Source organism: Physcomitrium patens, chromosome 18, assembly GCF_059467195.1.
Source record: "Physcomitrium patens ecotype Gransden chromosome 18, ASM5946719v1, whole genome shotgun sequence".
Classification (NCBI taxonomy): domain Eukaryota; kingdom Viridiplantae; phylum Streptophyta; class Bryopsida; order Funariales; family Funariaceae; genus Physcomitrium; species Physcomitrium patens.
This window is the reverse complement of record NC_143427.1, coordinates 3737610-3751016: the sequence shown is the minus strand read 5'-3', so window position 1 is coordinate 3751016 and position 13407 is coordinate 3737610. Positions and strand designations below refer to the sequence as shown.

Sequence of the window (13407 nt, the reverse complement as noted above, 5' to 3'; positions counted from 1 at the left end):
AGAATTGTCAAGGACACAAGAATCCAACAAAGAAATATATTTAGATTAAAGACAAAGAATGAGATTGATAGCAAAAGTAGTCTTATAACTCCTATTTATACTATAATGAAGGTTATAGAAGTCTATGGTACTTTCTATGGAAGTTTTTAGAAGTTTAAAGAGGCTTCTAAAAGCCTATGGAACTTTCTAAAAGATTATAGAAGATTCTATAAGTGTCTAGAAGATTCTAAAAATTTATAGAAGATCTTAGAAGATCCTAAAATGTGGTAGTTTAGAATATGTTCATATTAAGAATTGTAATTAAGAATGGTACTTTTATAGCATGCTAATAATCATTAATGATATCATTAGATTAGTAATAATATTATCATATTAAATTTGATGATGATAAAATACTATAATGTTGAATAATTGATAGAATCCAAAAATTAAATACCACACTCAAAAGATTGTTTCAATACTACTTCAAATTAGATTGATCATAGCTCCATAATTACTTGATGTATTCTTTTCAATTTAAGCTCATTTGGTAGTTATAAAGCAGTACTTTATTTGTTATATAAACTATGTATCATTATTTACTACAATTCATCTGTAATACACTAGACTTTTCAAAATATGTCAACATTTAAACAATTTTTTGAGTCATTGTATCTATGGTTATAAGGAATATGTATTCAAGAAGCTTAGAATATAGTAGGACATAGAGAATTTGAGAAGAATTTAGGTTCTATATTTATTATTTATCCTCTCTTAAATTATCTCAATATGTGAAGTTGTTTGTGAATTATATTTGTTATGACTATTAATTATTTTTTATTTGTAATGAAGTTGGTATTCTTAATAATCTAGCCTCTTCTGAATTTTTCATGAAATACTAAGGTCTTAAAGGCTTTATGAATATGTATGCATATTGCTGAAGGATCAATACAAAGCTCAGTTTGATATTATTGTCTTCATGTTTTTGTTGAATAAAGCAGTGATCAAATTCAATATGCTTAATATGCTTTTGCATTATTAGGTTTTATATAAGTTTTATAATACTTATGTTGTTCCAAAGTAACAATATTAGTCCATTTTTTTATTTTTAATTCTTTTAGTAGTTGACGGAAGTATATTATATATTGAGCAGCTTTGGAAAAAATACAATATTCTACTTCTATCAAGGATAACAATAATATTAGCTACAATTTATTTGAGCAAACAATTGAGGCTAATCTTACTTTGTACAAAAAAATTGAAGTTGAATTTTTGTAAATCTATATTATCTACCTAGTTTGTACTCAAATAAATAATTCTTCCTTATTTTTAATTGGATAAAATATTCTAAAGTCTAAGATTATTTTTAAATATCTAAGAATATTTGTAATTTTTTCATGTGGAGAGATAGACACCCTATTGCATACTAGATATTCCATCTATTGATGGTCACATACACAAGACTTTTATTAGACTTTAGTAGATTTTGATATCAATAGTTGAAGTATTAGTTTATTTTGTTAATTTGGTTTTTAGGTTCATAGAAACATTCAAAGATTTATAATATGTAAGACTAAATCTTTTTAGTAACTTCACAATGTATCTACATTGATGGAAGTAGATTCTTTACTTGTCATAGTGTAGTTCTACTCTGAGATACATATAAGTATCTCTCAAATCTATCATTTTAAATTTGTTTTGATTATCTAGGTATTTTATTTTTTTTATCTCTTTTAACTGTGATATCATTGACATAGACTAAGATAATAATGTATTTATCTCTCTGAATTGAGAAATATATATATATATATATATATATATATATATTTAGATTCTCTTGATTTCTTTAGAGTCGTTGGTAAATTAGATATGTATATGATATTCCATACCAAGTTCTTAGAGCTTGGTATAAGTTATATAATGCCCTTTCTAATTTGCACACATTTTCTTTATTACCTAGTTCTTTAAATTCCAATGAAATTGTCATGTGAACTTCTTTTATAATTTTTCTATTCAAATATATTGTATTAATATTTAAATGTTGTAACTTCCAATATCTTCTTGTAACTAATGCTATTATAAATCTAATAGTAGACCATTGAATTACAAGAGAAAATATCTTAAAGAAGTTAATTCCATCCTCTTGTTCAAACTCTCATAGTACAATCCAAGCCTAACTTTGCCTTAAATATCTACTTGGTTGATATAGAAATTTGACCCTTAAATAAGTTAATCAATTTCTATGTTTTATTTTTTTGTATAGTATCTATTTCTTGATTTATTGCATCTTTCCAACCTAGAGTCTAAATTGCATACATATAGTTAGGAAGTTTTGATTTTGTTTTAATTGCAAAGATAAAATAATTATGATATTACATAAGATTCAATTTTTTTATTTCTAATAAGATATTTGTGTGATTATTATTCAATATGATCTTATAATTTTGGGAGTATGGTTCTTGGTGGTTCTCAACTTAAGAATATTTTTTTGCAAATAAAATTGAACACTTTTAAAATCTTACTTTCTTCATCATAATCTAAGTAAAAACATTTGAAAATTTTGCTTTTGAGCTTTGCTATGTGTTCTTTTGGTATGTAGAGATAGGCTATTAAGCTAAAAAAATTCATGGATAATTCTAAAGTATGTACTAAAATTAGTTGATAAATATTTTCTATCTTTGTCTATTCTAACGTAGAAAATTTTTTAATTTTTTAATTTTTTATTTCTACTCGTATTTTTAATTCCTTGAATTTTGCTAAAAAAATTTACTTGCATATTATAAAATATACCCAACTTTTATAAGCATAGTCATTTGTAAAAACAACTCAATATTTTAATCCTTTTGATCATGGAATTCTAATAGATCCTACTAAATCTAAATGAATGATCTATAGTACCATAGAAGATCAATGTAATAATACTTTCAAGAAGAGCTTTCAATGTTGGTACCTTACTAAATAATTAATACAAATATCTTTCATTGTATAAAATTAGAATAAATCCTTCAACTTTCTTATTGATGATAAATACTAAAGATGTATATAATGTAGATGGCCATATTGTTTATTCTACAATTGTACATTATCCTCTAATTTAATAATATTGATTATTGCTTCCATTTGTTTATCATGAAACTTATAAAGTCTGTTTGAAAACTCTTAGTATCCAATTGCTAATATTTTTTTATTTATATTGTTATTAAAAACTGAGCATTGTTTATTTGTGAATACAATTGTGTACCCATTATGTGCCAATGCTTCAAGAGATATAAGATCGCAATTCAATGCAAGGACAAATAAAACATTGCTCAAGTTTATTGATTCAGAATTTGTATAGACAGTGGATGAACTTACAACATTGACTCAATAGAATTTTTCATTTACTATCTTAATGCTTTTATCCAAGTACCATTGTTCTATTTGATAAATCTTTCTTCTGTCTCTAATAAAGTGAATCCATTTACCAATTTTGGTTTTGGTAATAAAATAGATCAACTTTTGCTAACATATTTCTTTCATTGGTATAAAAATTGTCTTTGATATAATAAGCCAAGACATAATACTACCTACTGTTATGTCATTCATAAGCAATGTGGCTAGATTTACTACAATTATAATAATAAATAGTTCTATTATCTCTAAAAAAATCTTATATGAGGATAAGGTTGGTATTGTTGAGCTACCTATAGGTGGTTCATTGGTAATGCTCTTTGATGTTGTAATATATTGTATAAATGCTCTCTTACTTCAAGACAACTTTCATCTTTAGACCCTAGACATTATAGTTTTGTGGACCTATCAATTTATTTGATTCTCCTACCATAGCAATTCAAGGTTTCTATGGTATGGTATGACTACCTTATTTTCTCTAGCATCTGCCATAGTGACTACCGTAATATCAACAATACTTTCTTTCTACTTTCTGTTTATTCTCTACTCTTGAGTACGGGAGAATCGCTCACCTTCTTTACTCGTCACTAACTTCTCAGTAACAAACCATGCTCTGATACCATGTTACAAGTTTACACAAGCCTGATACTCAGTGTGATCAACACTTGAAGAGAGATGTATTAGCAGAATGAGAGATAAAAATACATCGGGGACCTTAGTCTCGAGTAAGATTCTCATATATAGAGTAACACTAATTTTAACTCGGTGAAGAGCCAGGATGACGTCACCCAGTGCGGGATTGATTCACCAACACCATTCTCGTCGCCCTCTCTCGCTCTCTCTCTAATCTCAGCCACGACATTCATTTAATTATGGTTTCGGGGATTCGGGGGAAAGGGTTTTCAGAAATTTCGGTCTGGGTGAGTACATCCCGGATCGTGAGAGGATCGAACTGAAATGCTCGAACGATAATCTGAAGCAGCAGTATTTTCTCTGTGGGGGTTTGCGTAGATCGTCATGGGTGGGGTTTGATCGTTTTTTTATGGAGGGTGCTTGGGGTTTGCCCGACCGAGTCCAATTTTGAGGGTCATTTTGATTGATTTAGCTCAACTATGGGGGCCGTCGGGGTAGCGACTGGGGAGAGTCGTGGGTGTGCGCCCAAGACCTTCAGGATGGGGAGTGTCGATTTGTGCATGGAGGACGACCGGACGCTCGACGATCGAGGAGTGAAATCTGTAGATGAAGGTGTGGGAGAATCGTTACCTGGGTGGCGGGATTCCCAAGCGCCGATGATGATGCAGAAAACCGATGATGCGGAGGAGAAAGGTGCTCTGATTCTTGGCTTGCCAGACGATGCCATGACGCTCGTGTTCGCTCGGTTGCCTCGGCAAAGCCTGGCGATGACGCGGTTGGTTTGTTCCTCGTGGAAGCGTGTGGCCGAGCGGCAAGAGCTGGCTTCCTTGCGTCTCATGGTATTTCTTGCCCTTGTGTGCTTCCACTGATCTTCCGAATCGTTACCTCTGGCAAAATTCGTCGTTGTATGTTAGTCACATTATTGAGCTGCTCCAATCACAGTGTTGTGTCGTGATTAAGATTTCTGTTGCCTGTCTATGGGTGGATTCCTGGTTACTGTATTTTGCGTTTTCCGAGTTGGCTCATTCGCATGGATAACGTCCTTGGTCAGGGCATGTAATTTGGGTCCATCACCAGCAGGATGTCGACGTCCCAGCTTGTACTTTGTAGGGGGGCTGGTGGGAATCTGGCTTCTGCAGCTCTTGGTTATGGTGTCGTTTGTCCCTTGCTAACCAACAGCAGGCGCCGATCGTGAAGACTACGAATTGCACTTCTTGAGTATGACATGTGTAAAAGAATTTTACTGGTTGGAATGTCTGAGGGTGCCTGAGCTCGAGGGATTAAAAAAGGAAAAAGAACAAAGAAACGAAAACAAAAAATCGTAAAAAGAAAGAAATGAAGAAAAACTTGCCATCGATTCTGCAGGATCTGGATAAACGGAATGAATCGAGAGTTGAATCGGCTATGTGGAGGAGAAATAAAATTCAGCTCCTTCAGCATTAGCTCTTGGTGTTAACGGCAGTGAGAGTAAGACTCACGTTATTTCTGCTCCCACAACCAACCTAATCTGATGTTAACATTTAGAGGACGAAGGACAGCATTGCTCTTACATACCTTGAATCCTGACCGAACGGTTCATGGCACTAGAATCTCCTGCTTGAGATTGTTCTGTTGCCGACGGAGCAGTTTGAAGCTAGGATTCTGTAATAAATTAAAGAGAAACAAATTAAAGCTCTGTACGGAGATATGCTTGTTACGGCTGCGTATGTATTTCTGATTTAGACGACATTAGATGTTATCACTGTGATCAATTTCACTCCTAGCAGTCTTGAATGTTTCTAATTTAAAGCCCTTCATGTTCTCGTTCCAAGATCGAAATCGACTCTCAAGGTTTCCGTAGGGCATAGGGGTTCAGTGGTGTGTCAAGAATACTGTTTCCACTCTTGCTTCTTGTGAGTTTTTGGAGGTACTGAGCTCAGATACAATGTTATTCAGATGGGCACGTCGGAAGGATGGATTTACGTACTCGCACAGACTCCCAAAGGAACTCCATTCCGCGCATACGACCCGATTGCTGGCAAGTGGTCCATTCTCCCTCCCATACCCGGTCGCTCCGAAGACCAGCAGTGGCAAGGATTTGCTTGTGTTGGCTTTAGGCATAAGCTTTTCCTCATTGGCGGCACTCGAAAGTTGAATAGCCCCAATTCGGAAGGTGCACTTCCCTTCTTCCCAAAGTCCATCGTTCAATTCCTCGTTGTCTGAAATGTTTAGCCCTTAACAGATTGAATGGGCCACGACAATAACAACTCGCACTGCTGTTTCAATTTTGCAGGTATGGTATGCAGCAACGTTGTAATATACGATTCCCTTACCAACAAATGGACTAAAGGGGCGAACATGAATACCTCACGGAGCTGGGCGGCAGCAGCAGTAGTGGGGGACAAACTGTACGTTGCTGGAGGTCAAGGAACCACGAAGTTCCTTGACTCGGCCGAGGTTTACGATCCGCACACTGATACATGGAAGATAATCTCGAGCATGGGCGTTGTGAGGTCGAGTTGTCAAGGAGTGGCGCTTGACGGCCAATTCTGGGTCATTGCCGGGGAGTACGTGAAGAACCATTACGACGACAATCAGAAGAGCTCCGCCGAGGTTTACGACGCCGACACTAACACATGGCGTTTCGTGCCAAACATGTGCCTCGACGACAACAAGGTGTGTGATACTTCGGTTGCAATTTGGACACATCTGCTAAGGTTTTTTTAGAGCTTAAAAATAACTGATATGTAACTGGTGATAATTTGTTTTTAGCCTGAGCAGTTTGTTTCTTGCCTGATCAGATCATGGCGCCTAGCGCCGTCGTAAATGGAGAACTCATTTGTGTGCATCAGAAAAGACTGATGCATTACAACCAGCATCTAAACATGTGGCGCCAACTGGGGCACTTTCCCGGTGGGGAGTTATATGCCCGCCCTTACTCCAAGTTTGGATTTGCTTGTGAAAGTGTGGGTAGCAGCTTATATATAATTGGAGGAACTCGCGAGTACTCACAGCACCACCATCGATACCGCACCCCGATCAACTCTGTGGAGATCTGTGATCTTGGAAATGAGCAGCAGATCTCACGGTTATGGTGGAGGCAAGGAGCAGATATGGGCCAGGGGCGGGGGACAATGTCTGCATCCACCGTTGTGTGGATGTAAAGGAGCTTGTGGCCACCTCTTCTGATGTTACTACGATAATGGTTGAAATGCTGTATGATTTATCCAAACTTTAAACTGTCACAGTACCGATTGATTATTTAGAACACCCTCATGGATACGTACCTAGTTGTTAACACTGAAGAACTTGTGCAAGCAATTTATAAGTCTAGAACTAAGAGCTGGATTGTACATACTGAGAGAGCGGATGGTGCGAGTCCGTTGAGCTTCAGGTTTTTCTGAAGTGAAAACATATTTTGAATTATGAAATGAGTCCTTGTCAAGAGAACGGGCGATTGAGCTGTTATTTCAAGTTGCAACTCATCCCATGTCTCTCCATTTTTCACAAATTGAACAAAAATTGATGGCAAAAGCGTTCTCTAAGTAAACAGTTGTCGACGAGGGCCGCTGCCGGCTTCGAAGAGCCTGGACAGGTATCTGCACGAGCTCGAGTATTTTAGATCCCTCATCACCTCTTCCATCAAATCCCTGTAGATCATCTTCTCCACTTCCACGCCAACTTCACCTACTTCAGCTTGAAAGTCGGTCCATTTGGGACCTCGCGAGCCTAAATTCTCTTGTAGAATGCCTTTCACGATTTCACATTCGTCATTGTATGCAGCACTTGGAAACTCTTTCAGTTCTTTCCATATTGCATCTGCTAGGGTTTGTTTCTTGAGCTGCTGCCCTGTACCCGCCCAAGCTGGGTTGATCCATGGCAGGAAATTCTCGTGCTCAGTCATCTTCGTTGTCAACAATTCTAAAGTAAAATCGAATAGGGCCTGTCGGTGGCACTTGCTGAAGAGATCAGCATTTCCAGGTGGTTCAAGACCTGTGGCCCGTTCATGGTCATTCCCTTCGAAATCCTGCAACAATCCGGAGGAAAACGTGTCGCTCAACCAATTCGCCTTCTCGACTCCTGAAAGCATTAGAAGCACGTCTGCGAGATCCCTGTCTAGGTTGTCTCTGCTCGATGAAGGCGTGGCACTATGGTCGCGCATGACACTGGTGTTTAATGGAGGTCGTATTTCAGCAGGCAGGTCGTGATGATCACAATATTCCGGAGGAGGTACATGAGTCACATGTTTAATTTCAACAGACGTCGATGAGGTGATCGCAGTCTGGTCGGAATTCTCGACTCTTGTTTTAAGGCCACATTCCTTAGGTTCGTAAGTATCTGCATTCAACAAATTCAAGATGTCAAATGGCTTCTTAATGGACACTACTAACAGACATGTAACACTTGTTAATCAAGTATTTCAGACGGCGAAGCAAAATACCTTCAATAACAACTGTGACTGTAGGACTCGGACTGCATTCCTCCTCGAAAATACTCTTGTTCAGAACCGACACGGGACTTAGTTGCTCACAGCCTTCAAGACCTTGCTGTTTCTCAAGAGCCCGAGTTTTTTCCACTGAAAAACCTCTAGGCGTCATCATTTCATTAGAATCCTCGACATCGGAAGGACCCTTCAGCTGGAATTGTTGATCTTTTAATGTCTACAAAAGACGAGAAAATACAGTCAGTAAAAGCATGAATTATTGATGTGAAGATATTTCAATATCATGGTTCGTCAGAGGTAAGAGGCTAGCAATAAAGGAGCTTCATTCTATGCAAACCTGCAGCTTTGCTCTTATCCTCGCTGGAGAACTGATCAAAGTATGGCGATCGACGCATGGATCGTGATTCCCACTAACTGCGCTTTGGTCCATTGCTCCTCCTGCAGTCACTCTTGCTTGGCATTCTTTTTTCCAATCCTGCCAGTGGGTTTCTTTTAGAGTTACCGCTTGTGTGGCGGCAACTGTTTCTTCTACTGGCTTAGTCTTTTCTAAAATGTTCTCTGTTGTATTTTTGTCCTCGATATGATGTCCCACGAGTGGCGAAGATCTTCGAGGCGGTGGGGACAAGTCCCTTCCCGGAACTCTTGATTGCCGACTAAGTCTAACAACTTCAGCTGAAACCTTCGCAGTTTGTGCCCTGCTGTTCTTCTTATCTGAGCCCGCATCTTTCTTCAACATCCTAGGAGACTGGCCCCTTACTGTTACCAGGGCTGCTTTGGATTCTTTTTTATCTCTCAAATGAGAAGCATGACCTTGAAAATGTGTCATTTGTGGCGATCGCGATCGAGCATTGCTTTGGCCAGATGTTGCTTTGACAGAGAGGCAGACCTTCTGAGATTGACAACCTTCTCCGCATGAAGGATGTCGCAGCGACGGACTTTCTGACTGGGCATCGTCGTTCATTCTCGGTTGAGCTATTGAAGATCTCACAGGGCTTCTCGACCTTCCACGACCAGATTTCGGTAGTCCTCTGCATGCGTTGCAAATTATAACACATTCTTACAACGAGCAAGGTACAATCACCAAATCTACGATCATTGCAACAACAGTTCCAGCAAAACCACACAAAGCGTATAGTTTAACTTGTTCAATGAACTTATATTTCATAGAAAACATTGAACATTGAGAGGAAAAAGCGAGAGGCCATACCCGTCCTCGACGCTGAAACGAGTGCTTGTTGTTGCTTCCGACCCCCCAAAACTTTCAGATCTATTAGATTTACAATCTGCAACTTTGTTTGGAGAAGCATCGTCTATTTTCGTCTGAGAGGGTTTCATAATGACTATGGTCCCGTCGTGCTTATCTGAAGTCGACTTTCTGCTTTGATACTTTAGCCTCCCATATTCAGGAGGTGCTGGATTGTCAAGAGCATTGTCATGGTCAGTGCATGCTGGTGTGGGGCTGCTGCTTGTCACCCTACTCGCTGCTTCCCGGCTCTTTCTTTGAGGCGAATGTAATAATCCCTTCAATTGTAAGGTTCCCAGGATTTGGTTTAGAGTATCACGCTCTTCCATTGCGTTCCAGAACCGCAGCTGTTGTAGTTGTATGATACCAGCGTGAAGAGCTTCGTGAGAGGACGTTGGATACTTGCACACTTGCACGCTCGGCAACGGGCATTCCTTGTCAAGTTGTTTTACAGATGTAGTATGCTTGCTCTTCAAAGCTTCGAGAGCTTCTTGCTGTTGCATGGGAAAAGGCATGCCATCCATTAGACAATGTTTCGGCATCAGAATTCTTTCTCTTGATTGACCATGTCTATAAGCATCGCACCCTCCAAGCCTGGTGTCCGGAGACGGACATTTAGAAACCATGCCAATAGATCCTGCTTCTTTGGGCTCCCGAGATGGAGGGGAAGAAAATTCCTCTAGTCCCATCAATCGTGCAACAACGTTTGGACCTCCACGCCTGCCTTCAAAGTCGTCGCGTGGAACCGATGGCTCCCTCTGCGGTGACCTTCCATCAAGCCTTGATGCAACAGAGGCTTGAGGCGAACTTCGGTGATCACCATCAATGAGTGATCTTCGAATGTTAGCTTTCTCTTTCTGAAAAGCCCGATAGGTCTCTTTCACATTAAGTGAACGAAGAGATTTTTTCAAATTCAATGTTACTTGTTCAACAGCTTCTCTCTCATGATTGTGAGGGTTCCTTAATTCTGAATTTACATAGTCAATGAACTTTTGCCTCCTCTCATTGGAAGAACCAACGCCCGGGCCTTCCTCTAATTCCACAGTCAGTCTAGGAATCTCGCAAATGTCAACGGAGCGTCGCAACTGTGTGAGGTTCGAAGCTATCCTCTCTCTTGCTAGGAAACCTGGGGAGTCTTCAATGCTATCGCTGTGAACTCCAAGACTTTTTTGAGCATGCAAAGAACTTGACCTTGGAAACTCCGTGTATGTCCTAGGGTATGCATTTCTTCCACCGACTGAGCGTGATCTAGCCAAGTTCTTCAACCGAATTAGACCAGCCATCACCTCTCTGTTAGAGTTATCCACTGACACTCGCGGTTTCTCTCTGTTCAACGAATTCCGCGCAACATTATGAATGAGAGAGGAATTAGGTGACATCGCAAAACCTTCGTAGGAAGGTTTCCTATCTAAAGACATTCTACGCTGAGAAGGGAACACACGTTGAATTTGGTGGTGCACTGGGGAGTGATTGGGTGATGCTCTCCTCGGTGAGGCTTTCGCAGGCTGGTTTTCAAAGTAGAAGGAAAGCCGGGAAGGAGTTGCTGCTTCAGAAAGAATATCGTCCTTGTCGAGAAGTGACCGAGCTTCCACAGACGCATTTTCCGTACATATTGGCGTTTTAGGCCCAAGCTGCTTCCTTTCAGACTGCACAAAACTCATTGCAGCATACGTGAGGAACTTGGAAGATGAAAATAACTCAACCGCCAGCACTATACATTGCTCTCTCTGATATGGATATTGCACTTCATGGTTTCCAAGGAGAAGCTCAAGAAAGTTTCCAGCTGGGACCTGGTTGGAAAATGCTCCGTTCAGCAGAACCGAAGCATTGCAAAAGAGAAACTCACCCTACGATGCTTCAAGGTACTCCCAGCCTCCTGCACCAGGGTATCACTGGCATGGGAAGATGATTTCTCTGCAAACATCAAGGGAACACAGTGGTTTAAGCGTTGGACTTTGAAGACTCTGGAGAAGGGGAATTAGAAAATAAATAATTGAATAAATAATGTCCAATAACACGATACAATGTGCTTTCTGAGCGAAGTCATCTCAGGAAACGTGCTGTGTATAAAAATGGGACATAATAATGCGAGAGGGGATGTCGAGAATCATGAGTTGTGCTCTTGAATTCTCATATGCTAGTAAATATTACACAGTTTTCGGGCCACTGGATTAGTCGCAAAAATTTTCTTGCAAGAATGTTAAGAACCGGACTACCTCCTGCTGTCACAGAGGTTTCGACTGGAAGACATAGCCGAAACTACACACATACATGCTACACCAAATACTGATGCGTTATCTGCAACTTTCTGTAAAAAAATGGCTGTGCAGGAATTTGAAATGAAGATTTCCCCCACAGTTACATTTGAATAAAAAATTCAAAGATGAGCGTCCGTCCTTGCCAAAGGCCTTACCGTGAACGGAGCTTGCGCGATTAGAGCCACACCGATAACCAGCTAATGTGCGATGGCGGCTAAAAAGCTGTAGTAAGCTTGCCAAGCATCCGATCTGCTTCTCTAACATGGTTCGATTCTCGGCCAGCGTTTTAAGTAGCTCTGTTGGATCTTCTGCCTTGTCTTCTGCCATGTTCATAAACTGCAGTTTCGACCGTCTTCTGTAGTATAATTTTCTGAACTTCCTCAATGAATGATCATGAGACCGGTGTTTGAATTCGGTAATTTACGTCTAGAACTTGGACAAGAATTTTCATGTGCAGGTTTCTGGTTTCGGAAGGTTCTTGGGGACGGAGTGATTACCCTACACGCCAAACTGACTTCATTTGTTCGGGACTGAGCATGTCCAGACCGACTAATACCGAATGACGTATTCGCAGCAAAGAGCTCTTAGGCTGGAATTACCAAGATCTCACACAAACTCACTTACTCTCACTCTCTCTCTCTCTCTCTCTCTCTCTCTCGCTCGCTCGCTCTCGGTCATCGAAGGGATTTCCAAACGGCTTCCGATTTCACAAGCACTTCCTTGCGGCACCAAAGAGTAGAGCATGAAAGAATCTCAGAATGCAAAGACAAACCTGTCTAAAACAACTCAACCTCACTCTCTACCTTCCAATACACTCATTACTTCACTTCCTTGGCCAGTCCACGTACTTCAGTGTCCAGCGAAGAGACTCCGTGAAGACCAACCCCTACGCAAATAATGCAAAATGCGAGCCAGTTCAAGCTCTGCATGGCAGGTTACAGGCACACTACTACTACTACTACTACTACTACTGTCGAGCCAATGGGATCCGAGAATTCAATGCGGGCCTAGTGTCTACGAAAGGTTCCTGTAGCAATGCGCGAATGGCAGAGGCACTGTTAGAGCAGAGAGAGGTGAATCTTAAGAGGCAAATGAAGACAGCGCAGTAGAGTCAGTCCCCCGTTGGGAACATTGTCCAGAGAACAAGCGAGAGAGGCGTGATGGAGCTGGCAGCAGCAGCGCCAGGTTCAGAGTCACAGCAGCAGCAGAAGGTGAGTGCTGCTGCAGAGTCGGGATAGAGCAGCAGCGGTGCTGTCTGTCTTGCTGCTCTCTCTCTCTCTCTCGATGCTCTCACTAACCTCCACTCCACTCCACTCCGACCATCGCTGCAAAACCTCTCTGTATCTAAGTTGGCCCTTCTTCTGGCTCCTCCGCAGTCAGTCAACACAGCCGGTGCTGAAGCCAATCCCCGCCTATTCTCTCCCCCCTTTTCACACCGCTCCCTCTCGTTTCCACCTGGATTATTGTTCTATCCTCTTTTC

General features: G+C 40.2%; 2 protein-coding genes across 2 annotated transcripts; one reads left to right on the top strand and one right to left on the bottom strand.

Moving 5' to 3' along the window:
- The first annotated feature begins 4211 nt into the window (after positions 1-4211).
- LOC112295413 (F-box/kelch-repeat protein At1g67480) lies at positions 4212-7449 on the top strand. Its single transcript, XM_024546953.3, has 4 exons — positions 4212-4841; positions 5938-6154; positions 6275-6657; positions 6783-7449. The coding sequence occupies exons 1-4, from the start codon at positions 4482-4484 to the stop codon at positions 7143-7145; spliced, it is 1323 nt and encodes a 440-aa protein (XP_024402721.1). The 5' UTR covers positions 4212-4481; the 3' UTR covers positions 7146-7449.
- Positions 7365-12851, bottom strand: LOC112295412 (uncharacterized). Its single transcript, XM_024546952.3, has 6 exons — positions 12082-12851; positions 11515-11582; positions 9633-11314; positions 8763-9453; positions 8423-8642; positions 7365-8319 (listed from the first exon to the last, which is right to left on the bottom strand). The coding sequence occupies exons 1-6, from the start codon at positions 12257-12259 to the stop codon at positions 7523-7525; spliced, it is 3636 nt and encodes a 1211-aa protein (XP_024402720.1). The 5' UTR covers positions 12260-12851; the 3' UTR covers positions 7365-7522.
- Between the last annotated feature and the right edge of the window lie 556 nt (positions 12852-13407).

Bases quoted from the DNA above. Each gene is read 5' to 3' on its own strand.
- LOC112295412 (XM_024546952.3), bottom strand. From the start codon at position 12,259: ATGAACATGGCAGAAGACAAGGCAGAAGATCCAACAGAGCTACTTAAA. The intron at 11,583-12,081 runs GTAAGGCCTTTG...TGATGTTTGCAG, and splicing joins TCGCGCAAGCTCCGTTCACG to AGAAATCATCTTCCCATGCC. The intron at 11,315-11,514 runs GTGAGTTTCTCT...AGTTTTGTGCAG, and splicing joins GTACCTTGAAGCATCGTAGG to TCTGAAAGGAAGCAGCTTGG.
- LOC112295413 (XM_024546953.3), top strand. From the start codon at position 4,482: ATGGGGGCCGTCGGGGTAGCGACTGGGGAGAGTCGTGGGTGTGCGCCC. The intron at 4,842-5,937 runs GTATTTCTTGCC...AATGTTATTCAG, and splicing joins TGGCTTCCTTGCGTCTCATG to ATGGGCACGTCGGAAGGATG. The intron at 6,658-6,782 runs GTGTGTGATACT...TTGCCTGATCAG, and splicing joins TGTGCCTCGACGACAACAAG to ATCATGGCGCCTAGCGCCGT.